At 44.1% G+C, this 25663-nt stretch overlaps 1 protein-coding gene across 5 annotated transcripts in view; it reads left to right on the forward strand.

The window, feature by feature from the left end:
- rbfox3a (RNA binding fox-1 homolog 3a) overlaps positions 1–25663 on the forward strand; it is a 173127-nt gene that overhangs the window by 86007 nt on the left and 61457 nt on the right. For all 5 annotated transcript variants that reach the window (XM_070858201.1, XM_070858204.1, XM_070858202.1 and 2 more), the window contains 2 exons: positions 17897–17957; positions 23426–23479. In XM_070858201.1, coding sequence (XP_070714302.1) covers positions 17897–17957; positions 23426–23479 — 115 coding nt within the window. The remainder of the gene's footprint in view (positions 1–17896; positions 17958–23425; positions 23480–25663) is intronic.

Below are 25663 nucleotides of genomic sequence, written 5' to 3' on the forward strand. Positions count from 1 at the left end.
ATCATCAACAGCTGTCATGGGGGAAAAAATAATGCTTATGGGGATTCCATTTATGTACGGAATCCATGTAAGCATATTAGAAATCCCCAAATAAATAAGAATTCACACCACTTAAATAAAAATAAATGATCACATGTTCAAAATTAATTTAAGGACCCTTTAATTAAGCAGTTGAAATTAAAATTTAATTTTTTTGAAAAATAACTTTAAACATTTTAAACAGGGCCAAAATGTACCGATTAATTATTTTTTACATTTTGTTTTAACCCTTACACTGGTGAGAGAATGCCATAAGCCTGCTTTTATCAGGCATAAGGGTTTTGTGGGTATTCGCTGGGCAAATAGTCCAACTCTGCGCCAATGAAAGTGCTTTGTAGCGGATGCGAAGAATCTGTCAATGCGAAACTTGACAGATCGCAAGTTCCAGGTTTTCGTGCATGTGCAGCACGTGCAGAAACCCGGAGCTTGCGGGGCCATTCTGAATACTTACAACAGCGTATGCATGCCGTCATTGGCCTCGCAAAATCTGGGCCATTGTGTTGACAAAATTAAAGGCAGGCTTATTAACCTGTATTTTCTTTTCCACTTTGAAACTGTGGAATGCCAAAAGATTTTACAGAACATTCTATTGCAATCAAAGTGATCCAAATATAGAATACCTTGATGAATAAATAGGAACGCATCATAGTTAGCATAGCAGATGTAACAGATGAGATTGTAATGGCTAAAAATGCTCATTTTAGTATAATTCAGTGATCTTGGAAACAGTGAAAGTTGCGTCTATTAGTCTGTGAGTTTCACAAGTACACAGCAGGGTTCCCAAAGCTTGGACAGTCTGTACTGGGAAGCGATTCTGATCCAGCACTAGATGCCTGAAACATTGTGCCTGGGTTCTTCCAGTCCATCACCACTGATCCGTACCATTTCTGTATCGCTTACCTGTGTCTAGTTCCATCTCTTTTCATTTATGAAGTTCACGCCATACCCATATAGATCATTTCATAGCTTCTTATTCAAGGTAAGCATGTTATAAGCAAAGCCGCTAAGTTTAATATAGTTGGCAGTGTGTGCTTTGAAGTTAAATTATTTGTCGATTGCATTAAGATCTGCACTACCGCCTGTTACTGAAAATCTTTATTTTCGAAAATGTGTCAAGGGGGACGTAAATTGTTTTATTTTTAAATTTCGCATTTGTTATTAAAAAAGAGTTTTGGTGTGACATTTTTCTCTAACTGAAAGCATGAACTCTTAATGGTAGAGTATTTTCATTTTTTAGCTTTTTGCAACAAAAATCATCAAAATAAATATCATTCCTATTTCCTTAACAATTTGTTGTTTTATAGAGGTGAATAAAATCTACTGGTTTAAACTAGTTCTGGTAATAGCTTATCTATACTAGTAGTATGGTTAATTTTTTATTGAACAGTAAAATTTCAGTACAATTGTCATGAATCAGATCATCATGGAAGAAGACAATTGCTTCACGTAAACTCTGATCTATAAATGTACCCATAACAATGTAGCTAGTTTCCCTCACCCCATCAGGTCCCACATATGCTAGAGCAGGCAAACTCTTCTCCCATCTGTTATCAGGCCCAAACTGCCCCAGAACTGTACCTGAGAACCAGGCAGCAGAGCTTTGGACAGCACCACAGAATGGAAGGATGCCCAGAAGAAAAGGGTTTGATAGGATAGGATAGAGAAGTTGTTTCCACTTGTGGGGGCAGTCCAAAATTTGGGGTCATAAATATATGATAGTCACTAATAAATCCAATAGCGTATTCAGTAGAAACTTCTTTAGCCAGAGAGTGGTTTGAATGTGGAACTTACTACCACATGGAGTGGTTGAGGCGAATAGCATTGATGCATTTAAGGGGAAGCTAGATAAGTACATGAGGGAGAAAGGAATAGAAGTATATGCTGATAGGATTAGATGAAGTAGGGTGGGAGGAGGTTTGTGTGGAGCAGAAGTACCAGTTGGGCCGAATGGCCTATTTCAGTTCTGTAAATTCAATGTAGTTCTATGTTGACATGGAAGTGTCACCTGTAGGGAGATTCTTGGGTCCACTTCCAATAGAATTCCTAATCAATACTGACACACATCACCCCCACCTTGATGAAACAGCAGGATACTGAGCTGTGAGATGTAAAAAGTCCAGGAGACAATTTCGGTCTCTTCGCCTTTAGTCAGTCTTCAGCAGAAAAGTACCACTCGGAAAACAATACAAACCCTAAGTCAATGAGCAGCAAGGAAAGGGCACAGAATGTCAAGAAGCTTCTATGCAACAGACAATCCAACAGATAGAAGCCACAGAAGGACTACTCTCTTTTGTTTTCTCCTGGTGCTACCTCTGGTTTAGCATCCTGCAGAGAATATATGGATGTGGTACGTTGGATGCATACGGAAGTGGTGTGCTAAAGTGTGGTAATATGCAAATGTTTATTGGTTTATTTTGGTCATTGGGGACTAATGAGCATCAGTTGGATTTATCCTGTGATATTTTTAGATCAGATTTAAAGTCTTTGGAACTGATCAATGGATCAAGTTTATCCTAGGTGGTGGAGGTCATGGGTTTCGGAAGTGCTATTGAAGGAGCCTTGTTGCTTCAGTGCATTCTGTAGATAGTACATACTGAAGCTAGGGTACACTGGTGGTGAAAGCAGTAGATGGTGAGGTGCTGATCAAGCGGATTGCATATTCCTGGATAGTGTTCCAGCTATACCCATCCAGGCAAGTGCAGAGTATTCCCTTACACTCCTGACTTGTGCCTTGCAGGTAGTGGAGAGGCTTTGTGGAGTCAGGAGTTGAGCCACTCACCACTCACCCAGCCTCCGTACTGCCATTGAATCCCAAGGGGGTTAGGCTCTCTCTTGTTGGAGATAATCATTGTCTGGCACTTGTATGTCGTAAATGTTATGAGCCCAAGCCTGAATGATCTCCAAATCTTAATGCATGTGGGCATAGACTGCTTCATTATCTGAGGAACTGTGAATGGAACTCCTCTAATCTCATCTGAACCTAACTATAAGAAGATGAAGGATGATCCTAAATTGGCTCTCTTTCCACAATTTTTCATTCACCCAATCTGTGGGAAAGCTCCTGGCCCCTTGCTGCCTGTCCTGATGAAGTCCCAGGCTCATTAGTAATAGAGGAGGGGAAGGAAGAATCTACAACTGAAAATGTATCATCACTCACCCCTTACCCTTGCAAGTGTCAGCTCAGAAATTGTCACTCTGTGACCTTTAGATAGTAACTAAGAGAGGTCTGCATTGGCTGATGACTGAGCACAAGTGTTCAGGCACAAGGCAAAGAGGAGAGCACAATCATGGAATCAAAGAAGTTTACAGCACGGAAGGAGGCCATTTTGGCCCATTGTGTCCGCACCGGCCGACAAGCAACTATCCAGCCTAATCCCACTTTACAACTCTTGGTCCGTAGCCCTAGAGGTTACAGCACTTCAAGTGCACATCCAAGTACTTTTTAAGTGGTGAGGGTTTCTGCCTCCAGCACCCTTTCAGGCAGTGAGTTCTAGACCCCTACCACCCTCTGGGTGAAGGAATTTCTCCTCAAATCCTCTCTAAACCTCCTAGCAATTACTTTAAATCTACACCCCCTGGTTGTTGACCCCCCTGCTAAGGGCAATAGGTCATTCCTATCCACTCAATCTAGGCCTCTCATAATTCTATACACCTCAATAAGGTCTCCCCTCAGCCTCCTCTGTTCCAAAGAAAACAAACCCAGCCTGTCCAATCTTTCCTCAAAGCTAAAATTCAGGACACTGCTCACCAGAGGCCGAGTTCACTTTCCTAGCCCTGCTGTAGAGGGCAGAGATAATGGGGCTGAAATTGGTCGATGTTCCACCCACAGCTGTCAAGGTCCCGCTGCAAATGTCAGTTTTCTGGGCGATTCCTCCGGAACTGCCCATCTGCCGTCGAGGTTCCGCCCGGCGGAAGATTGGTGGGCAAGGGTTCTGCCAACATCAGATCATGCCGTTCGCCCATGCCCGATGTCGGAAAAGTGCCATTTTCATCAGTTATGTTGGCCTCCGGTCGACCTGCCGCCCACTAAAAGGACCGCTCTGGAAAAGCAGGTCTGACCTGGACAACAGTCGGCCAGCAGTGAGATTGGGAGGGAGGGAGGGAGTGAGGGAGGGAGGGAGGGAGAGGTGGACGGCAGTCGGGCAGCACGGAGAATGGGAGGGAGGGAGAGAGAGGTGGACAACAGTCGGGCAGCAGTGAGATTGGGAGGCTGGTTATCTGATGGCAGTCGGGCAGCATGGAAAATGGATGGGAGGAGGGAGTGCTGGAGGCCATCACATCACAGCAGCTGGGTGGATGCTGCACCATATGAGTGGGACTGTTGGAAAAAAGTTAGGGGCATGTTGCATTACTTTATTGCCGATGGTGATGTTTAAATTGGATGTCATGAAAGCGACTGAAATGTATCTAAACTGATGGAGGCTTTTTTGTTGGACCTTGCTGAACATCCTTCATTGAGAAGCCCAATGGCAAAGGGAAAATTATTATGAGTAACTGAAAAGTGTTCAGCATATCACAGTTTGTACATCCAAGCTGATTCATTAATTGTGTCACACAATGCACTCATCATCATAGGCAGTCTTTCGAAATCGAGGAAGATTTGCTTCCACTCTAAAAGTGAGTTCGCAGGTGACTGAACAGTCCAATACGGGAATTACAGATCTGTCACAGGTAGGACAGACATTCGTTGGAGGAAAGGGTGGGTGGGGAGTCTGGTTTGCCGCACGCTCCTTCCGCTGCCTGCGCTTGTTTTCTGCATGCTCTCAGTGACGAGACTCGAGGTGCTCAGCGCCTTCCTGGTGCTCTTCCTCCACTTAGGGTGGTCTTTGCCCAGGGACTCCCAGATGTTGGTGGGGATGTTGCACTTTATCAAGGAGGCTTTGAGGGTGTCCTTGAAGCGTTTCCTCTGCCCACCTGTGGCTCGTTTGCCGTGTAGGAGTTCCGAGTAGAGCGCATGCTTTGGGAGTCTCGTGTCGGGCATGCAGACAATGTGGCCCGCCCAACGGAGCTGGTCGAGTGTGGTCAGTGCTTCGAAGCTGGGAATGTTGGCCTGATCGAGAACACTGACGTTAGTGCGTCTGTCCTCCCAGGGGATTTGCAGGATCTTGCGGAGATATCGTTGGTGGCATTTCTCCAGTGATTTGAGGTGTCAATTGTATATGGTCCACATCTCTGAGCCATACAGGAGGGCGGGTATCACGACAGCCCTGTAGACCATGAGCTCGGTGCCAGATTTGAGGGCCTGATCTTCGAACACGCTCTTCCTCAGGTGACCGAAGACTGTGCTGGCACACTGGAGGCGGTGTTGAACCTCGTCATCGATGTCTGTCCTTGCTGATAATAGGCTCCCGAGGTATGGAAAGTGGTCCACGTTGTCCAGGGCCGCGCCATGGATCTTGATGACTGGGGGCAGTATTATATGGTGGGGTCAGGTTGGTGGAGGACCTTTGCCTTACGGATGTTTAGTGTTAGACCCATGCTTTTGTATGCCTCGGTGAAGATGTTGACGATAACTTGGAGTTCAGCCTCTGAACATGCGCAGACACAAGCATCATCCACGCACTGTTATTCGACGACAGAGGATGGGGCGGTCTTGGATCTGGCCTGGAGACTGCAATGTAACTCATGACCATGTCATCTCAGGGGTGGCACTCCTCCATGTTTGGCCTCGAAAAAATATGGTTGAAGTGCAAGCTTTAAGGTCTGCCCTGGAAGTAGGGAAACTGAGAGTAATTGTATGGCAGGCTTCCTGCATTGGTGACCCTTCCTTGTCGTCTTGCAATGCCTGATGACAGGGCCCATTATATACTGCAGTCAGATGTCGATGGGAAGATATTCCTGATGAAGCAGATGACCTGAGGGACAGATGTGTGTTTCTCGCAATGCACCACACATGACGTTAAAATGACACACGCACCAACAGAGGGTCAGCAATGTGAGTGTATTTACAAGTGCACAATAACAAAGGTTACATAAGATTATTACATTTACATAAATTTACAGGAGCAACACCCACCCCTCTACCGGCACCACCACCTCTCTTCCCCGCCCCTTGCAGCGATGCCCGATGTCCTCTTCCTCCCCATGCCTACACGACGGCGTGGTGCTCCCCTGCCCGTCACTACCTCTGGTTGAGGAGGTTGTGCAGGAGGGCAGCATGATATGTGCAGACGTTTATGTATTGGTGAGAACGTAGGGCGCGGGATCGAAGGCGCCGGGCTCTCCCGCTCCTCCAGATCTGTCTGCCTTGAAGGTGTGAGCTCTTGCACCATGCGTGCAAAAGCCATCTCCTGCCTCATGGCCTCAGCGCTTTCCGTTGTGCGCTCTAAGACTGTAATGAGCTTTTTATGTCTTTGGATGCTCTGATAATGACTCCACGAGGCAATGTATTGCACTTGAACTGTAGTGACCTTGGTCCATTTAATATAACTCCAGAGTGAGGATCACACATGGTGGCCTGCCTTTTATACTAGGCCTGGCACACCTGTACAGGTAACCTACAAGTCTCCCACTGCAGTGTCCTCTGGTGGCACACCTTAGTGACCAAACATCTGGTGTACAAGTTTCCCATAGTAGTGCCCTATGGTGGCACATCATATGTAATAGTACAAGCAGTAAACATGTCTGGATACATGACATCACTCTCCCCCAAGTCCTTGGTGCAAATTGCCTTCATGCATTGACTGTGCTTTGGGCTTAGCTCTATCTGGTTGACCCTTGGAGGGTCGTTTCCATCTTGGATGAGTAGGTGATGTTTCGTTGGCAGTAGAGGTGCTGGTGGGTTCTGTTTGTGAGTCCATGACCACTCCATTCTCTCCCTCCCACATATAGATTATGCCGGTGGCTCATTACATTCATATACATTCAAGTCCATAAAAAAAAAATTGCCTTTACATCATTACATTTGTGGTACAGTTGTGAGGCAAGTACATTTGACTGGTGAGGTACATTCTTGATACAAACTTGGAATCAGTACTGGTGTCAGCACCGGTGCATGAGGACAAACTAGTGCCAGAACTGTTGGATGGTGTCCAGGTAGTCTGGTGGCAGCGTGGTGCCCAGTGCTGGCAGTGGGAACCCGGTTGGCTCAAGTTGCCTGCTCTAGGGGCCTTTACTGTTGCTCCTAGCATTGGGCAGGTTCACAGATACCTGTGACCTTCCTGTCCTTTCCTTGTGCCCCGGGTAACTGCTGCTCCCTGAGGAACAATCGTCCTGCAGTGCACAAGGAACTGCTGATTCGCTTGCCTGGGCATTATTTGGTTTGGGATTCTGGCTGGTCCCGATCCCATTTAGGAGAACCATTATGGGTGACCCTTCGTTCCCGGATGTAGCCTTGGTGGCGATAGGGTCTGGGGGCTGCGTCTTAGCGCGGTTTGCTCTTTCATGCTTGTGGCAGTTGGTGCCATTGGTGCCCGAGAGGTGCAGGGAATCAATACTGGTGCCGTTGCCCTCCTGAGATCACTTGCTCTGCAGCTTGTCTATATTAGCTGCTTGTGGCCACACTCCGTGGTGCATCACTCTGTTCCCAGGGACGCAGGCTACAGCATTGGGTAGCTCACTGGACCTGTGTGCTCCCGATGGGTGTTTGCCCGCTACATTAGCTGAATGCAGTTGAAATCCTACATCGCACAACATTTCATTACTCATTGTAGATAAACTGTAGCTCCGATCGCAATCGCATGACTTTTCTTTGCTTATTACATGTATAAAACTCTGATTATCAATTACAAGCTTTATATTTACTCACGCTTGCTATTACATTGATTGAGAATGTGGATCTGTCCCTTTAAGTGTGGTGGGTTGCTGGCCTCCTTTAAGAGATCCTTGCTATCTTTACCTCAATCCTCTTCTTTGCTTGGTGCCACGTGTTGCTCCATCAGCGCTGCACCTCGTGGTCTGGCCGCCGCCATCTTTTTCTTCAGTGCCTCATCTCGTGGTTTGGGCGCCATCTTTCTTCCATCCACGATGTCAACTGCTGTGATCCTCTTCTCCCCGGGTTCTGCCACCGAGGCTGGGAAGTCACCTCTGGATCCGATTTTCTTCCTCCTGTGTCCTGCCACTGGAGCCTGGAAGGTGCGTTCAGGTCATCTCAGCTGGATCATCTCCACGCAGTTGTGCTGAGCGGTCTGTGCCTCAGGTGCCGGATCCAACCTCAGGTGGGGGCTTGTTTTGCCTCTGAGCATGGGGGATGTCGATCGCTAGAGGGATGAAGTCTTCCCAGCCATGGATCTTCTCTATCCACCTTCTTCCGAGTAGCGTTGGTCCATCACCTACAGTAGTCCACAGTGGTAACTTGTGCACCACGCCATCATGGAGTACCTTTACTTCCGCATTACCAACCACTGGGATAAGTTCATTGGTGTAGGTGCGCAGCTTTGCCTGAACCGGGATCAACTTGGGTCATTCAGCTTGATTGTCCCATAGCCTCTCAAAGGCTTCTTGATTCATTACTGACTGGCTCACCCCCGTGTTCACGTCCATGAAGACTGGAACGCCGTTTATCTCGACTTCCATCCTCAATGGGGAACATTCTGTGGTGCAGGTAAACATACCATACACCTCGTCGTGGGGCTGAGCTGCCTCTCTGACTATCGCTTCATAATCGTGACCACCTGCAAACTCTTCATCAACACAGTGAGTCATATATCTTTTACACATTTGCTGGATGTGACCCTTTGTGCTGCACCCTTTGCACACACACTCCTTAAAACGGCACTGGGGAGCCCTGTGATTCCCTCCGCAACACCAGCATGGTGCTACTCGATTAGCCCCTCTCAGCGGACTCTGAGTTAAAGGACTCAGAGCCCTGTTCTCTCTCCCCTGAGGAGATTCACGTTTTACAGTTCAGCCTCTAAAAAGGTGCCACTCTGTGCACAGTACTTGCCGGGTTTGAGTCCTGAGGATGATTCATCTGCCTAGAGCCGCAGGTCGAGGTCATGAATGCTTGGCTCATGGTGATGGCCTTCTGCAGTGTGACTGTGATATCCGCAGATAGTAGCCTGTGAAGAAAGCCCTCATGGCCGATTCCGATGACAAAGATATCCCGCAGCGCTTCGGTGAGATGTTCGCCGAAATCACACGGTGCCGCCAGCCTCCTGAGGTCTGCAGCATATTTCGCGATTTCCTGGCCTATGGGCCTTTGGTGTGTATAAAACCGGCGTCTGGCTGTGAGGATGCTCTCTTTGGGCTTGAGTTGTTCTTGGATCAGCGTTACAAGCTCCTCGTACGTCTTGGTCGTTGTCTTCGCTTGTGCCAGCAAGTCCCTGACGAGGCCATAGGCGGTGGGCCCACAACTGGTTAGCAGGATAGCTCTGCGCTTATCAGCCAGTGTGGCCGGATTATCGCCTGCCACGTCGTTTGCTGTGAAGAAATGGTCGAGTTTCTCCGCAAAGACGTCCCAATCATCACCATCGGCGAACTGCTGCAACGTACCAAGGTTAGCTATTTTCGCGTGAAAGTTCGTAATCTCATCACCAATTGTTATGTCTTTGGATGCTCTGATAATGACTCCACGAGGCAATGTATTGCACTTGAACTGTAGTGACCTTAGTCCATTTAATATAACTCCAGAGTGAAGATCACACATGGTGGCCTGCCTTTTATACTAGGCCTGACACACCTGTACAGGTAACCTACAAGTCTCCCACTGCAGTGCTCTCTGGTGGCACATCTTAGTGACCATACAGCCGGTGTACAAGTTTCCCACAGTAGTGCCCTCTGGTGGCACATCATTTATAATAGTACAAGCAGTAAACATGTCTGGATACATGACAGAGCCAGTCCATCCTCTGATCATACTGCTGGGTGAAGGAGGCGATGCTGCCAGCTATCCCAGCCATGGTCTGCAGCATCTCGCCACCTATCTCCACATCGGTGCTTGATATTAGCACCATCTGGTTGATTACAGAGAGCCATGCTGCATCCGCAGGTGGTTGCTCGTTCCTGGTGGGTGCTGGCGCCTTGCGTCCCTTCAAGCCACGCCACTGCACTTGGTAGAGCTTGCGTCCGTGTAGTCCTTTGGAAATCCCAGGAAATCGGAGCCCGATGCCGAGGTTCTGCGGACACTTGGCTCACATGACACGAGGCTGATGTCAGGGGCAGAAAGATGGGCCCTTCTCCCTCGTCTCTCTCCTGTTCTTCCTGGATGGCAGAGGTGGAAATGGGTGATCTGGGGTGGTGGGGTCGGGGGGCGGTGCAGGAAGGATCCAGGGTCCTCGGGTGTGGAAAACGTCAGGCTGGGGTCTGACAGCTTCTGTGAAGGCCAGAGGTTGATGGTCTCTCTCGATCCGTGCAGTCTGACTCATCGTCTGCAAGTAGAGGACAACATTTCAGTCTTTAGTGGGGGTTGTGATGGTCAAGCTGAGATGTGAGCTGTTCCATCTCGCATTATGCCAGCAAGGAGTTCCATCTCTACATGTCCACACCAATAATGGGCGACAATGTGTGCGTTCAACCGCGAGTGCCTTAACATTGCATGTACTTTCATGCCATGAGTGTCGCTGACACCAGAGATGAGTATAACCTTACCACGTGGTAGCACCAGATCTGCGTCAATGTCTGTGGTTGGAATGCGGCGATGACCCACCAATGACAACGCACGCTGCTCCAGCCTGGTCAAATCGACCACATCTTCTGAGCCCCCTCTGGTCGCACTCAGGCTTGCTTGGTTGACTGTTTGTTTTTTTCTGCACAAAGAAACATTGCAGCCTTTAACCCCTTTGCTGATGCCCTCCACACCCACTCCCACACACACACACAAACATCTGTTGCACAATGTTTCTAGCCTTGGAGAGGAAGGGGGTGATGAATAAATTTGTACCCATTCTAGCTGACGCCAGAAAATCGTTCCAATGTTTGTGGCATTGGTCCTCATCCCGCTCCACATTGCCCATTGCAGTCACCATCTCACCGATCTCCATCCAAAGACGTCAGTATTGGGCTGGTGGAGGCTTGCCACGACCATCCTGGGTGAGTTCGTTGTACCTGCGCTCCACCTCCGTCACTAGCTCCTCTAATTCCTGTTCCTGGAACCACGTTGCTCTGAGCCTGGTTTTGGCAATCTTCATTGAAGATTTTGGGCCACTCATCCTCAATGATGAGAGGAATGGCTGCTGAAGAGTTTGTGGTTTTAAGTTTCTCACACTGCCCCATCTGCACCTCACACTGCCCCTCTCCAAAGCCACCTCTCTACTCTCTACTCTCTAACCTCCAACTCTCTCCTCTCCCCTCTCACACTCGCAGGTGGAATAAAGTGCTCTCCTTTTATACACATGCGCAGTTCCCCAATTAGCCTCCAAGGGCCATGAAAGAACTACACGTCAGATCAAGAATACGACAAAAAAAAAATGAAATCTCGCACATGCGCAGTGGAGGCCCTCCGAAGATCCCCGAGTGGAGAGGCCTCCAACTGACGCACAGTAGTGACATCGGCCGCTGAGTTCCGCTCCCACCCACTCCCGGCCGCTGACTGCCGTTCCCGCTGCTGCCCACACAACGGAGCCGAAAATGGCTCGCGATGGAACCCGGCAGCAGCGGGCGGCAAAAATGGACCTCCCACCCGGGGGTCGCCGAGAAATGGGCGGGCGGTAGCCGGGACCAAATTCCGGCCCAATGACTTCCAAGGCCCAGCTTTCAAAAGACGAACATTAGCTAGATAACCAGGAATTGTCAGGGGTAGTGGACTGTATGTCTAGGGGCAACACAACATGTTGGTGAGTGAGGAGCAGTCTACCTCTAAATTCTGTGTGGCAGTCATGCATGGCATCATTATTGCCCTCTGCCATGGACAAGTTGGGCACTCTATCTAGGAGTGTCTGGCACCAGTGTCTGGCATCACTCAAGGATGCACTTACTGAGAGCAGATAGGCCCTGGGCTCATCCAATTCTGGCAGCTAACTAAGCTTAAAGAAAAGCATTGATGCCACAACACTCCTACAGTCTTCTCTCCCCCAGTTCAGTGGGAGAGCTGAGATGCTGTCCCGTGCAAGTGGCTGTGGCACCACGGGAAAGGTGCATGTTGTCCTCTCTCAGGGTGAGAGTAGGCACTGATTGTGTCTCATCTCAAAAACAAAATAGAGCAAGGATTTTCAGAAGTGAAATTAGTAAACACTTCTACACACAAAGGGAGCTCTCTTCCACAAACAACAACTGATGCTAGGTCAGTTAATTTTAAATCTGATATTGATAGATTTTTGTTGAGCAAAAGTATTAAGGGATATGGGCAAAGGTGGGTATATGGGGTTAGGTCACAGATCAGCCATGATCTCATTGAACAGCGGAACAGGCTAATGGCCTACTCCTATTCCTACGTTCCTATATTCCGATCTCTGCATCCGTGCTTGGTTTCCTGAGGGGTGTCATTAGTCAGGTTTGTCCCAAAGCAGCCAGCCTCTGACCCAATTCTCGTTGAAAGAGAAGGGGGATGGGATTGAGGATTGGTGCAGGATGAATGCAGCTGCCAGGAAACCAGCTGGATGATCAGAGAGTGAAACAACTTTGCACTCACGTAGGCTCCAGACTCTCCTGCTGGGACACACAATGCTATGTGTGTGCAGTCAATGATGCTCAACATCTGGGGGAAGCCTGCAACCCTGGCAAAGCCCAGAGCCCTGTCCTCCTGCTTTGTGGCATTCATGAGGAAGGAAATGAAGTCATTGGCTTTGGCAAAGAGCGCATCCGTCACTTAGCAAATGCTGACCTAAATAGCTGATTGGCAGGTGTTACCTACTGCAGACTGGAATGACACTGAGGCATATAGGTTCAAGGCCACCGTGTCTTTGACTGATACAGGCAAGCACAGTATGTGACCTTGTGCTGTTGGTGCTGCAGCAGTTGATGGAGCTCTGTGATAGCCTCTTGGTAAAGCGGAGCCTCCTCACACAATGCTCCTTGGTGAACTACAAGTAAGAGGTTCTGGGCCTGTGTATTCTTGTGGGGTAAGCCTCCTGCTAGCTGTACTCCTGCTTCTTCTCTCTACAGCTGCATGGACTCTAGCCTGCTCCTCCGCTTGCTCTTTCAACCACAATGGCACCAAGCTCATTGAAACCAGTCAAAAGTTTGCCAGAAGCTCCTGCTCAAAAGCCCTCTGCTGATTTATTACTGCCAGTTCTAGCAGCCAAAACTCCCAAAAAGATCAAAATCAGCACCAAATAAATTCACCAGTGATTCACTCGAGAGCAGCCTTTAATTATCGTCAGAAATATCACCATCCAGGCTATTCACATCCCTGATTTTTGTGACTGATTAAGTATTGTCGAATAGGACACGTTAACTGAAAAGGGCCTTTGGGTTTTAAAACAAGCCCAAGGCGCTAATTAGCATGCTTGAATCGGTGCCTGCAATTTTCAGGCAGATGCTCTGGACACCTAAAAGAAGCCCTGACTGAAAGTGGTACCATCGTGTGAAACAGGTATGCGAGATCATGATCCAACTATTAGTGGCTTAGTGCTCATTTTATGGAGGTAAAATGAGCTCTAGCTGATTGAAAAATCCCTCCTCTCCTAGGATATATTATCAACACTGTAAACTCCTCTGAAATATTTGGCTTTAAAAGTATATATCTTCTGCAAAGTCAACACTTTAAACATTAGCCTCTCTGCAGTATCATGAGAAAAATTACCATTTTTGTTTCCCCAGCTAATGTTGTAATAAGTGCTCCTGAATTTTGTATTAATTAAAACTGTAAATTCTTCAGGGAATTAATCTTACATAAGCATGAAAGATTTATTAATTATTGTAAAGTCTGATCTATAAGCTGTACTGGTGTAAATGTTTCTCCCTTATATTTAAAACACGTAGAGAAGTCTCACTTATATGAGCTGGAGAATTACTCTCCCAGTGATAGCTGACTAAGCTTGCTTTGTCACACTAGATTGTGGTGCAAATGATAGACACATGGAAATAGCAGAAACAGATGGGCTCTTCATTGAAATTTTGTGCTGCATTCAATGTAGGCAATCTTGTTACATAAACACGTTTTACTGTGCCATTAAGAGACCACAGTGAACAATCTTGTACACTGAAACCCTTATACCTATTTGCTTTTTTGGTTAGGTTTTATGCCAGCCATTCCTGTATGCAATTCCTTGTGTCCCCCATGAACCAAACTGTGCCTTTACCTGCCTAGTATTTAAGTATATAAGTTACAATAGCCAAGGGTCGAATAAAGAATATCAGAATAAGCCTTGTCATTGTATTCTGATTTGTTGGAAGATATCATGCTGGCACGTGATTGCGTAATATTTGGTATATAGCACCTTTAACATAGTGAAACGTCCCAAGGCACTTCACAAGAGTATTATGAGATAAAATATTTGACACCGAGCCGCATAAGGAGAAATTAGGGCAGGTGACCAAAAGCTTGGTCAAAGAAGTAGGTTTTAAGGAGTGTCTTAAGAGAGGTAGAGTGCCAGAGAGGGAATTCCAGAGTTTAGGGCCTAGGCAACAGAAGGCACGGCCACCAATGGTTGAGCGATTATAAGCAGGGATACTCAAGAGGGTAGAATTAGAGGAGTGCAGATATCTTGGGGGGGTTGTGGGGCTGGAGGAGATTAGAGAGATGGGGAGGGGCGAGGCCATGGAGGGATTTGAGAACAAGGATGAGAATTTTGAAATCAAGACATTGATTAACTCGGAGCAAAGTTGTCATTGAGCACAGGGATAATGGGTGAGCGGAATGGTGCAAATTAGGACAGGGGCAGCCAAGTTTTGGATCACCTCTAGTTTACATAGGGTAGAATGTGGGAGGCCAGCCAAGAGTGCATTGGAATAGTCAAGTCTAGAGATAACAAAGGCATGGATGAGGGCTTCAGCAGCAAATGAGCCGAGGCAAGGGCGGAGACGGTTGATGTTACAGAGGTGGAAATAGGCGGTCATAGTTATGCTGTGGATATGTGGTTGAAAGCTCATTTTAGGGTCAACTATGACACCAAGGTTGCAAACAGTCTGGTTCAGCATCAGATAGAAGTTAGGGAGAGGAATGGAGTCAGTGGCTAGGGAACGGAGTTTGTGGTGGGGACCAAAAACAATGGCTTTGGTCTTCCCAATATTCAACTGGAGAAAATTTCTGCTCTTCCAGAACTGGATGTCGGACAAGCAGTCTGACAATTTAGAGACTGAGAAGGGGTCGGGAGAAGTGGTAGTGAGGTAGAGTGGGTGTCATCAGCATACATGTGGAAACTGACGCTGTGTTTTCAGATGATGTTGCCAAGGAGCAACATGTAGATGAGAAATAGGAGGGGGCCAGTAATAGATTATTGGGGGACAGCAGAGATAACGATGCAGGGGGGTGGAATATACAAAATGGAAGAATATACATTGTATCAAACTGAGGTTAAGGCTGTAAACCAACAATTTATTAACTTTAAACAGGTTAATAAACAGCACTGAGTAAAAATAGTATATTTACTAAAATTACACATTATTAATCTCCTCAAAATGCAAAAAATAACAAAGGGACTTCTTCTGTGTTAACTCTCAACATAAAACCAACTATTGAAACATGGCTCTTGCATTTCATATGCTGTCTGCTACCACTGAATCTCTTGATTAGCCTCAGACCTCTGATGGCATCAGACTGACTGCTGTCTTTGTGCAATACTTCCCAAGACATAGCTGCAAATTCCTTTGAAGATACCTCAGAACAAAGGACCGCAAAAATGTTTTTCTCATCACTATAGTTAGGCTTTCAGACAGTTTCAAGATTCAAAATGGTGTTTGCCTAGACAAGCACATCTGCCAAACAAACATATAAGGTGGACGGGAGCACCACCACCTCCACATTCCCCCTTCAAGTCACACACCATCTTGACTTAGACATATATTGGCATCTCTTCTTTGTCACTGGGTCAAAATCCTGGGACTTCCTACCTAACAGCATTATGGGAGCACTGTCATCACACAGATTTCAAGAAGAAAGCTCACCACTGCCTTCACCACCTTCTCAAGGGCAACTAGGGATGGGTAATAAACGTTGGCCCAGTCAGCAGTTACCATATCCTGCCTGAGACTGAATCATTTTATAAAAGGCCTGAAGCAGTCAACTACCATCAATGGTGCATAGCACTAGGATCAAGAAAGGAAATAGGAGAAGAAAGTGAACTGAAAAATTGAGGGGGGAAACTACAGAAGTGTTGTCGAACACTAATTCATTTTACACAATGCTATTAAATGTTGATAGTTAAGAATACGCTGTGGAGAGGTGTGAAGGATGACATTTAGAGAAAGTAGGCCTTCCTATTTTGCAATGGACCATGACTTGTTCAGTTGCTGCATCTAAATGAACATTACGAAGGATTTCCATTTGCAAAGGTGAGAATTGAGGTCATTAATAAACTGCTTAAATGTGAATCTAAATGCATCATGTGTATGGATTGCAAACCTATATACTTAGACAGAAATCACCATCATTGTCATGCACTTAATAGAATAGGCTTGCATAGAAACCGTTTGGAGAAATTGCGGCTTTTATAAATCAGCACATTTAAAATAGAAAATGTCTCATCTGTATTGTCCAGTCAATTTAACAGACTTTAATCTCTACAACAATATGGATCAATGCAGCAGCTTTTCAAGATTAATTTATTACTGTATGATAAAAAAAAATCATAGGTTATGTACACTCAAATTTGATTTGCGAGGAATGTCGTTTTAATAATTTTTTTACCAAAGCCATTTAAATATTACAGATTGTCAATGATTATGAAAAGTGCACACTAGAATATCTGTCAGGGGCGCTCCATGTACCAGAGCAGTGTCAAACTGTGTCCACTAACTTTAGCAGACTGTTTCGATGAGAGGATGACAACAGTGTGTAAAATACTTTTCTGAAACATTACCCTAGAACCTGAACTAACCAGTTAGAGTTTTCTCTCACTCTCTTTCTGTTTTACATTTGCTCATTGATTCTTTTTGTTTGTTGCTATCACTCTCAGGTTCCCTTTCTTTGCCTCTTGCTTTTTGGTATTAGGGACGACCAGTGAAATGTGAATTCAAAGCAGTTTTAATTTATTTCCAAGTGGGCATCAGTTCGCAGCACAGGAAGATGTTTCAACACAAAGCAACAGTCTGAGATATGAGACCAATAACTGATCGTGGAGCTTGGATATGCCACTTAGATACATTTGAGGTGGGATTGAAGTACATTGCAAGGGGAACTGAGCATGGCACTATATCCATACTACAAACCCATTCTTGGAACATATTGCCCTGCAATGTAATGCTGTCCCTGGGACCAGTGAAGAGCAAAACCTTTCCTAGGTCTGTCATTTCTTGCCTGCATGACTGCCAAAAATACATGGGGTGAATTGCACTGTGTAATATTGTATATGAATGAATTAACATGAAACGACTTGTCTGCTGTTTTAACAGAGGCGTTACTGCAATTACTTAAATGCTTTTGTTAAAAGAGGAAGCAAGGCAATTATAGATACCTGGGAAGCTTGTAACTAATTCATGGGTTCAAACAATGGCTTAAACTGCAAGATAAAACTCGAACAGTTCAACAAAAGTCATCTGTGGATTATAGCTTATAACGTACACTCAAGTACCTTGTTATTTTACACGATTATATATTATGATTAATATACAGTGTTTTAGTTTTAAATGAGCTGCTGCAACCTGGCAGTGTTCTACAGAATGCACAGAGTGCCTACAGCAAGATCATGGGACTCACACAAGCTGTTACAGTCCTTTCTGAAATAATTAATACAGGATTATTATTTCACATCACTGAATAGAGACAATTCCAAGGTTCTTGGTTTTTTTTGTGGTCGACTGCAGGTTGTTCAGTACATTATAGCTTACTCCAAGAGGATCCTATTAATTCCTGAATGTGATTTGTTTCATTGTTTAATCACAGGTAAACAATGCAACAGCAAGAGTAATGACGAACAAAAAGACCCCCAATCAATACACAAATGGTAAGGCAACCAGCAGATGCTGACTGAATGAATCAGTTATTTCTATGCAGAAGATTATTTTTTAATACATCAATAACAATGGTAAATACAATTTAATTGTGACTTAAGCAATATTAAATAAGGAGTCTCCTCAATGAAAGCTATAATTACGGCCAAATGTTCCCGTTAGTATTGGACAGAGACTCTGCATGGGCAAATAACATTTACTTATGGACAAGCACAAAACAGGTCCTGTGGATTCTTTTTGTATTATTGATTTCAATGAATCGGGAAAGCAGAATAGGAATCCAGACACTTGCTCAGGAGTTCAATTATTCCTTCGCTGGACAAATTCAGAAATAGCTTGTGATGAGAGGCAGGGGCTCCCTGTGTTATATCAAATTAAACTTGAATATGCATGCATAACTGTACAAGGGAAATTACAGATCTGAACATTAGCAGATTAGTTTCCACATAGGCAAATTAATGGGTTTTCAGTTTCAATTATACTATTTTTAAACCTGCACGAAGTAACGAGCAGCAGCAATTAAAACTGCACTAATCCAGATTTGATGCACATCTGACCAACATACTGAAAGCTATTCGTGTTTAGTATCTTCCAGCCCACAGAGCAGTGCTTCCCAGCACCTGCACAGGTGAGAATCATTGAACTTTATAGAAGACAGAAGTAAATTTTTTAGCAATTTTATTAAATAAAAATGAGGACTATAGTTTCAACAACAAAAAAAAGAATCGCACAAAACCTTTGGGTATGCTGTCTAAAATTGTCAGCAATTCCTCAGAAGTTGTCAATGCCTTCATAAAATTGTGACAGTAATATCTAACAACCCTTCCCAATATGAGTTGGGAGTCTGGACTACCTTTTTTTCTAGTTAATGATATATGATAGAAAAAATGGTCCTTGTATGTTGTAAAGTGGTCTTTGTATGTTGAAAAGTGGCCATTATATGTTGAAAAGTAACACTTTGGGCCCAAGTTTCCACATGATTTGCGCCTGATGTTTAGGAGCAACTGGTGGAGAACGGACTATCTTAGAAATCGCAATTCTTCACATTTTTTTTTCTGCAGTTCTAGTCAGTTAGAACAGTTTCACTTTGGAACAGAATTTTTTCTTCAAAAGGGGTCGTGTCCGGCCACTGACACCTGATTTCAAAGTTTCCACAGTGAAAACGTACTCCAAACTAACTTAGAATGGAGCAAGTGAAGATTTTTGTAGAACTGAAAAAACCTTGTCTACACATTAAAAAATCAGGTGCAGGTTACAAATGAGGCGTCCAGAATTAGGTGGGGGGGGAGGGGAAGGGAAGTCATTAAATTCTATAATAAATCCTTATTTATACTTATACAAATATTATACAAATAAATCCAACCTGAATAAAAATTTATAAGCAAAGAAAAGATTAAATAAACCATCTTCCTACCTGTGTGAAAGTGCTTCAGCCAGGGAGAATGCTGCAGGAAGCCTCACAAGTTGAGGCAGCCGTTTGTTCCCGCGGGGGGGGGGGGGGGGGGGAGGCAGCCATTCGTTCCCGCGGGGGGGGGGGGGGAGAGGGAAACAGCTGCCTCAACTTTCTAAGGCTTCCTGCAGCCTTTTCACTGCTGCAAGAAGCCTCAGTGCTGATGGCAATGTGCTTTTATTTAAAAATGTTCAAAAATTAAACAGCTACAAAGAACTACAAAAATGGCCGCGTGCCAATATTTCCTTCACACTGCGCGTGCGCGAACGCTCCAACGCACATGCGCAGGGTTGCCGGCAGGAAAAAAACTAATTTAAATGGTACCCGCCCCCTCCCACTTACAAAATCGGCGCGAGTGTAGGCTCCGTCCCCCTGGGCGCCGCGCCAAACAGACATGGAGCTGCAGGGCGCTCCAGAATCGCGCGTTTTTTTTCCGGCGCCGTTTTCGGCGTGAAAAATGGGCGCCCAGCTCGGAGAGGTGCCCGTTTTTTTATCGTGTGGAAACTTGGGCCCTTTATTTCCAGAGACAGTTTCTACTGAGTTAAGCATCTACAAGGAGAGGCTCTCTCAATATCGATGAACAAATCATTGAATTGAGTAATATGTCCGTCCAAAGGGAGTCTGTCAAACAAACAGCCTGTGTCCCTTCAATACACTGAGATCTGTTTGAATTTGCATAGCGAGTGCTTTCTGCTGGGTCCTCCTGCGTGAGATTGATGCCAAGAACATAAGAACATAAGAAATAGGAGCAGGAGTTAGCCAAATGGCCCCTCGAGCCTGCTCCGCCATTTAATATGATCATGGCTGATCCGATCATGGACTCAGGTCCACTTCCCTGCATAATCCTTTATTCCCATATCGGTTAAGAAACTGTATCTCTGTCTTAAATTTATTCAGTATCCTGGCTTCCACAGCTCTCTGTGGGCAATGTCCTTGCTTCCCAACACTGAGGAGTTGGAGCCCTTGACTCCACTCCTGCTGCAGCCTGTTATCAATGTGGGGAAATTGCCAGCTCCGCAGCAGTGTAACTGGAGCTGAACAGAACAGGCTTCACCCACAGGCTACAGAGATGTAGAGGACCCAGCCATGAGTTACACGGTCTCATTGCTGAAGCAGGTCCGCATGGCAGAAGCCAAAGTGAAATCAATGCAAAGAGGGCAGATTAAAAGCTGATGTTGAGGGACTTTTCCTTCTTTACAGTTCCCGGCAAGACCTCATGAGCCGCAAATGAATAATTTGTCCCTCCGTGATCTTTTCTTGCTGTTTATTCCCAAACCTTTTCTTGAAAATGTATGTCTTATTTCCATTGCAATACGTGACAGGTTGCAGACTGAAGTGTTTGGAAGACAAGATACTGTTAAACTTAAGTTGTATTTTCTACCCAGAAGTATGGCAATTGTGCTGTGAGAAACATTTTAACAGAGGCATCTAAAATTTCACTCTCCACTACTTTAATGGAGGCATCAACCTGTTTAAAATAAATGGGTTAATGCTATCACTAAAATAGCAAAGAGAGGAATGCGTTAAGAGAATGCATTAAGGGTTGGCACACCATGGTGTAATTTTAGAATCCAAGAGTGGTTCTTAAGTAGATGGTGAACTCGATCATTCTCCCAGTTTTTCTTTATAATAATGTAAATAAATTTTTAAAACTGAGGCAAAATTTGCTTTCTGCCATTAGATGCTAATAATTGTTTAAATGAAATTTTAAGGAGGAGGAAGTTTGAAGGTGTATTGAACAAATCCAGTTCCAATTAATTGGGAAAAATATTCAGATACATATAGACTTTGAACTAAAAGGACTCCATATGTGGACCCTCCAAATCTGAATCTGTTTATATAAAAAGTCTTAACACAGAAGCATGGTTTTTTGAATTACCAGGAGCTTCAGAGCTTGCGACCACTGGACTCATACACTTAGACTACTCCACCGCTCCCATATTGTTGGGCAACTTTTAGATATATGGTAATGGCTCCAGCCACCAGTGTTAGCTAGTGGCAAGGGAATCTTTGAGCAGGAGAGGTTGAAAATATACAGAGGGTATGTTGTTCCTCTAGTCATTGTTTTTTAATGGTATGAAATAAGCCGAAATACTTATTTTCTCAATTAATTCAAATAAGGTGATTTTGGGATTGTGACTTCAGATTTGCTGTTTGGCCCTAGTTAGGTCCATTAACTTTATCTGAATCAAACTACCTTGTGAATAGAATGTCAATGGCTGAACACCAAGCTTTCAGTGGCCTCACTTACCTGTTGGTAAGTTAACAGCTACTTTTTGTTTGTTTTGTTGTCATAAACTGGTTGGAAGAATTGATCTTGATGTGGAGTCATGAAGACGCTCTTCTCACAGTAATATGATTAACATTATCGTGGTGTGGGAAGAAACACAGTCAGTTTGAACCTCAATGCCCATATCTAAAAGTTTGCTCCCTTCATGTTGATCATGAATAAGTTACTTTTGTACTTGACAGGAATTGGTGTTGTTGATGACAAATGTTGATTTTTGAAAAGGAATTTAATCTTAACAAAAGCTTATCTTAAACAGGGTTTATTTTAAATTAAACTGAACAAAAATGAACAACTAAAGCAAATGATTGGATTAATTTTGTCTAGGTTGTTATACTGAAAAAGGTCAGCTGCTGTATCAGCGGAAAGTTTAAAATTGATTTGTAAAAATCTATTCATTTCGTTGAATGGTTAGGATTTACACATCCAATCAAATTATTAGAATCGCAAATGTAGTTGTCTGGTTGGATATTTTGAATGTAACAGGGCAGTTATGTTGTTTCAGATTGTAATTGAAACAGCAAGACTTTCACTGGCTGAAGCAATATAACAAATGATACTCTTTCTATTTCTCATTTATAAAATGATATTTCCTTTTACAGTTAAAAGCCAAGTACAATCATGTGTGCACAACACATTAGGTGTACTTTTATACTTACTCTGAGAGTTGAAATTCATCTATAAATTAACTACTTGATTAAAATAAGACACACAGGGATTTAACACTAATGCGTTAGCCAGTGTGCTAAAAACAGTGCACAGAGGAACTTTAACTTTAACATACATGTTAGGGATAGTGAGAGTTTGCATTTTATTTCACCAGTGTGTTCATGTTATGAAACGTTTTCCTTACAAGTGCAATTAACTGTATGATTATGCAATGTATGGTTTAAAAATGTTTTTTCTTTTGGTCAAATTTTGTTTCTCCAGAGCAATTTGGTTGCACTGGGAACCTTCATTTTCTTGGGATATCAGCCTGGATTTTCCAATCAGCATTATTTTCAGTGCATTAAAATGAACCCCAATTGAAAAATCCAGGCTATCACGTCATGGCTTGCTCTTCCCTCTCAAAAATAATTCAATATTTGGGACAATATTTTTCGTGATTAATTTCAAATCTGAACGATTTTTTAAAATAAAAACTGTTGCAGTGTTTTTTAAACTCTGACCACTGTTACAGTGGAGGGGGAAGATGGTTTCCTCTGTATTCTATTTGTAGCGAAGCCCATTTGTGAAGGAGACATTTATAATTTTGCTACAAACAGTGAACAGAGGACTTTTACGGTTTCTCGGGTCAGATTAACTGCATGTAAATGAACTGGGACTGGAGAGCTCAACCAGACACTGGCTCGTATATTGAGCACTGAATTACGATTGTATTATTTACCAGCTCTTAAATAGCTATGTTTATCCATGTGTGTTGTTCAAATATTGTTTTACGCCAAATGGCCGTCTTGTATTTGTTTTGCATTCTTTTAGCTTGTCAGTGGGGTCTCCTGTTAAACCAACCTTTTTTGGCTACATGGATGACTCTGTATAAATAATATATTGTAATAAATAAATACAAATGTGAAGTTAAACTCTGCTGTAATTACCAATCCGGAGTGTATGAAAGTGACTGTTAAGTTACGACTGAAGACGAGTGCTAAGCACTGGGGTTAGCTATGATGAATGAAGTTTGCTGTTGCAAAGCTGTTTCACATCAGATCTGTCTCTTCTTTCAGGCTGGAAATTAAATCCAGTCGTCGGAGCTGTCTATGGCCCAGAGTTTTATGCAGGTAAATAATTTTACAAGTCAGAAAATAAGTGAAAGCAATAAAGAAAGCTGCAGGAGAGCAGTATGAAAAGCAGAAACAGAATGATTGAAATGAAAGCAGGTGACAGAAAGAGCTCATTTTTCATTTTTATTTCCTTTTCCTGATGCTGTACCAAATCATCTTTAATGGATACTGCCTTCGTTTCAAAGCGAGGCAGTCTGTCGAGCTCACTTGATTAATTCACCACAAATCTTTTCTCTCCCCTAACCATAGAGCTGCAGTTTGCCAAGTCTAAACGCTACCATATGTTTTGTATTCCCTGGAGAGGCAGTAAATAGCCGTCTTTGCCTGGCCACATTCCTTGGATATATTCACAAATAATTATAGAAGGATTTAATATACTTTCAAAAGGAATAAACTGGATAGACAGTAATTAATCACTGTTTATCAGCAGGCTCTCTATACTGGAGATCAGTGCTATCAGTCACCGTAAATCCAGTACTGATGACAGGCAAGTCTCCCTCCATTCATCCCCAGGCTTAGTTTTATTATAGTCAAATCTGCTTCACCACAATGACAAATGGAGCAGTAACCTGTTTAAAGAGACTGTATCCCTTTTCTGCTGCCCTGCATAGTCCAATTTTCCGCCCAATATTTTACATAAATATCTCCTTGTTTTGCTTACTGAGGCCTTCTCGCAGTTAGAAATTGATTTAAAAACTCTTGAGTGCAGCTTTTAAACCTGCTGCAACCAGCATCCAATGATCTGGTTGTCGATTTCTAGACAGTTCCATGAATTCAAAATGAAGCAGCATGTGATCACAACGTACTGGGGGTGCTTTGCAAGCAGGACTACCAGAAAGCAGATCACTGCAGTAATGTTGAAATTACATTTAACCCTTATCCAGCTGTATACATGTGAGACCCACTTCGTGGGAAATATGGATGAGAGAGTAGAGTAGTCTCTTTTTGAATCACTTTACTCCATTCTTGTAACAATTCCTTGTAAACGTTAACAAGAAAGTCATATTAATATCGAGTAAGCTGACTCAACTTTCGAACAGACCTCAGTACAGTGGATAAAAGCCCTTCAAATGTGATTGTTGTAAATTTAAAGCCACATTGCTCCATTCTTGCTGAATTGTTTCTATCTGATATATCTGCAGGAGCATACCTACCTGTCAAAACATGCCATTCAAAGTGCCATCCACTGTGAGAAACATCCATTTTTCACGGCAAATGTCAATTTTACAAACACAATTTTTGTACTCCTGTTACTGACCTCCGATTTCTATCATAGTTATGGGGTTTAAAGTTAGCCAAAACTCGAGTGAAAAATGAAGAGCCAGTGGCATTGGTGCACAAAGCATGTATTCCTAAAATGGACTTCCACTTTTAATTCTCCAATCTTGTGAGTCACCGTGTGCAACACCTTAAGACGTTTTGACGAGATACGCAGCTATATCATTTTTTTTTTAAATTCGTTCCTGGGATGTGGGCATCGCTGGCAAGGCCAGCTTTTATTGTCCATCCCTAATTCTCCTTGGGAAGATGATGGTGAGCCGCCTTCTTGAACCACCGCAGTCCGCGTGGTGACGGTAGTCTCACCGTGCTGTTAAGGAGGGAGTTCCAGTATTTTGACCCAGCGACGATGATGGAACGGCCGATACATTTCCAAGTTGGGATGGTGTGTGACTTGGAGGGGAACTGGCAGGTGATGGTGTTGCCTTGTGCCTGCTGCCCTTGTCATTCTAGGTTGTAGAGGTTGTGGGTTTGGGACGTGCTGTGGAAGAAGCCTTGGCGAGTTGCTGCAGTGCATCTTATCAATGGTACACTCTGCAGCCACGGTGCACCAGTGGTGGCGGGAGTGAATGTTTAAGGTGGTGGTTGGCGTGCCAATCAAGTGGGCTGCTTTGTCTCGGATGGTGTCGTGCTTCTTCAGTGTTTTTGGAGCTACACTCTTCTGGGCAAATGGAAAGTACTCCATTAGCCTCCTGACTTGTGCCTTGTAGATGTTTTTTTTAAGCAGATAATATTCAGAACAGATGGGTTTCCTTAACTGTCACCCAGGTCACTGCAGCTTTAATGTCAGTAACTTGGGGTTCAGAGCTCCTCCAGTTGTTAAGTGTGTAGCAATATTGGAAATGCATTCCTAAAGTTTTCCTCTTGTCAATATTTCTTAGAAAGCATAAAAACCTTTATGAA

The sequence above is a fragment of the Pristiophorus japonicus genome, chromosome 16 (assembly GCF_044704955.1).
Source record: "Pristiophorus japonicus isolate sPriJap1 chromosome 16, sPriJap1.hap1, whole genome shotgun sequence".
NCBI classification, from domain to species: domain Eukaryota; kingdom Metazoa; phylum Chordata; class Chondrichthyes; family Pristiophoridae; genus Pristiophorus; species Pristiophorus japonicus.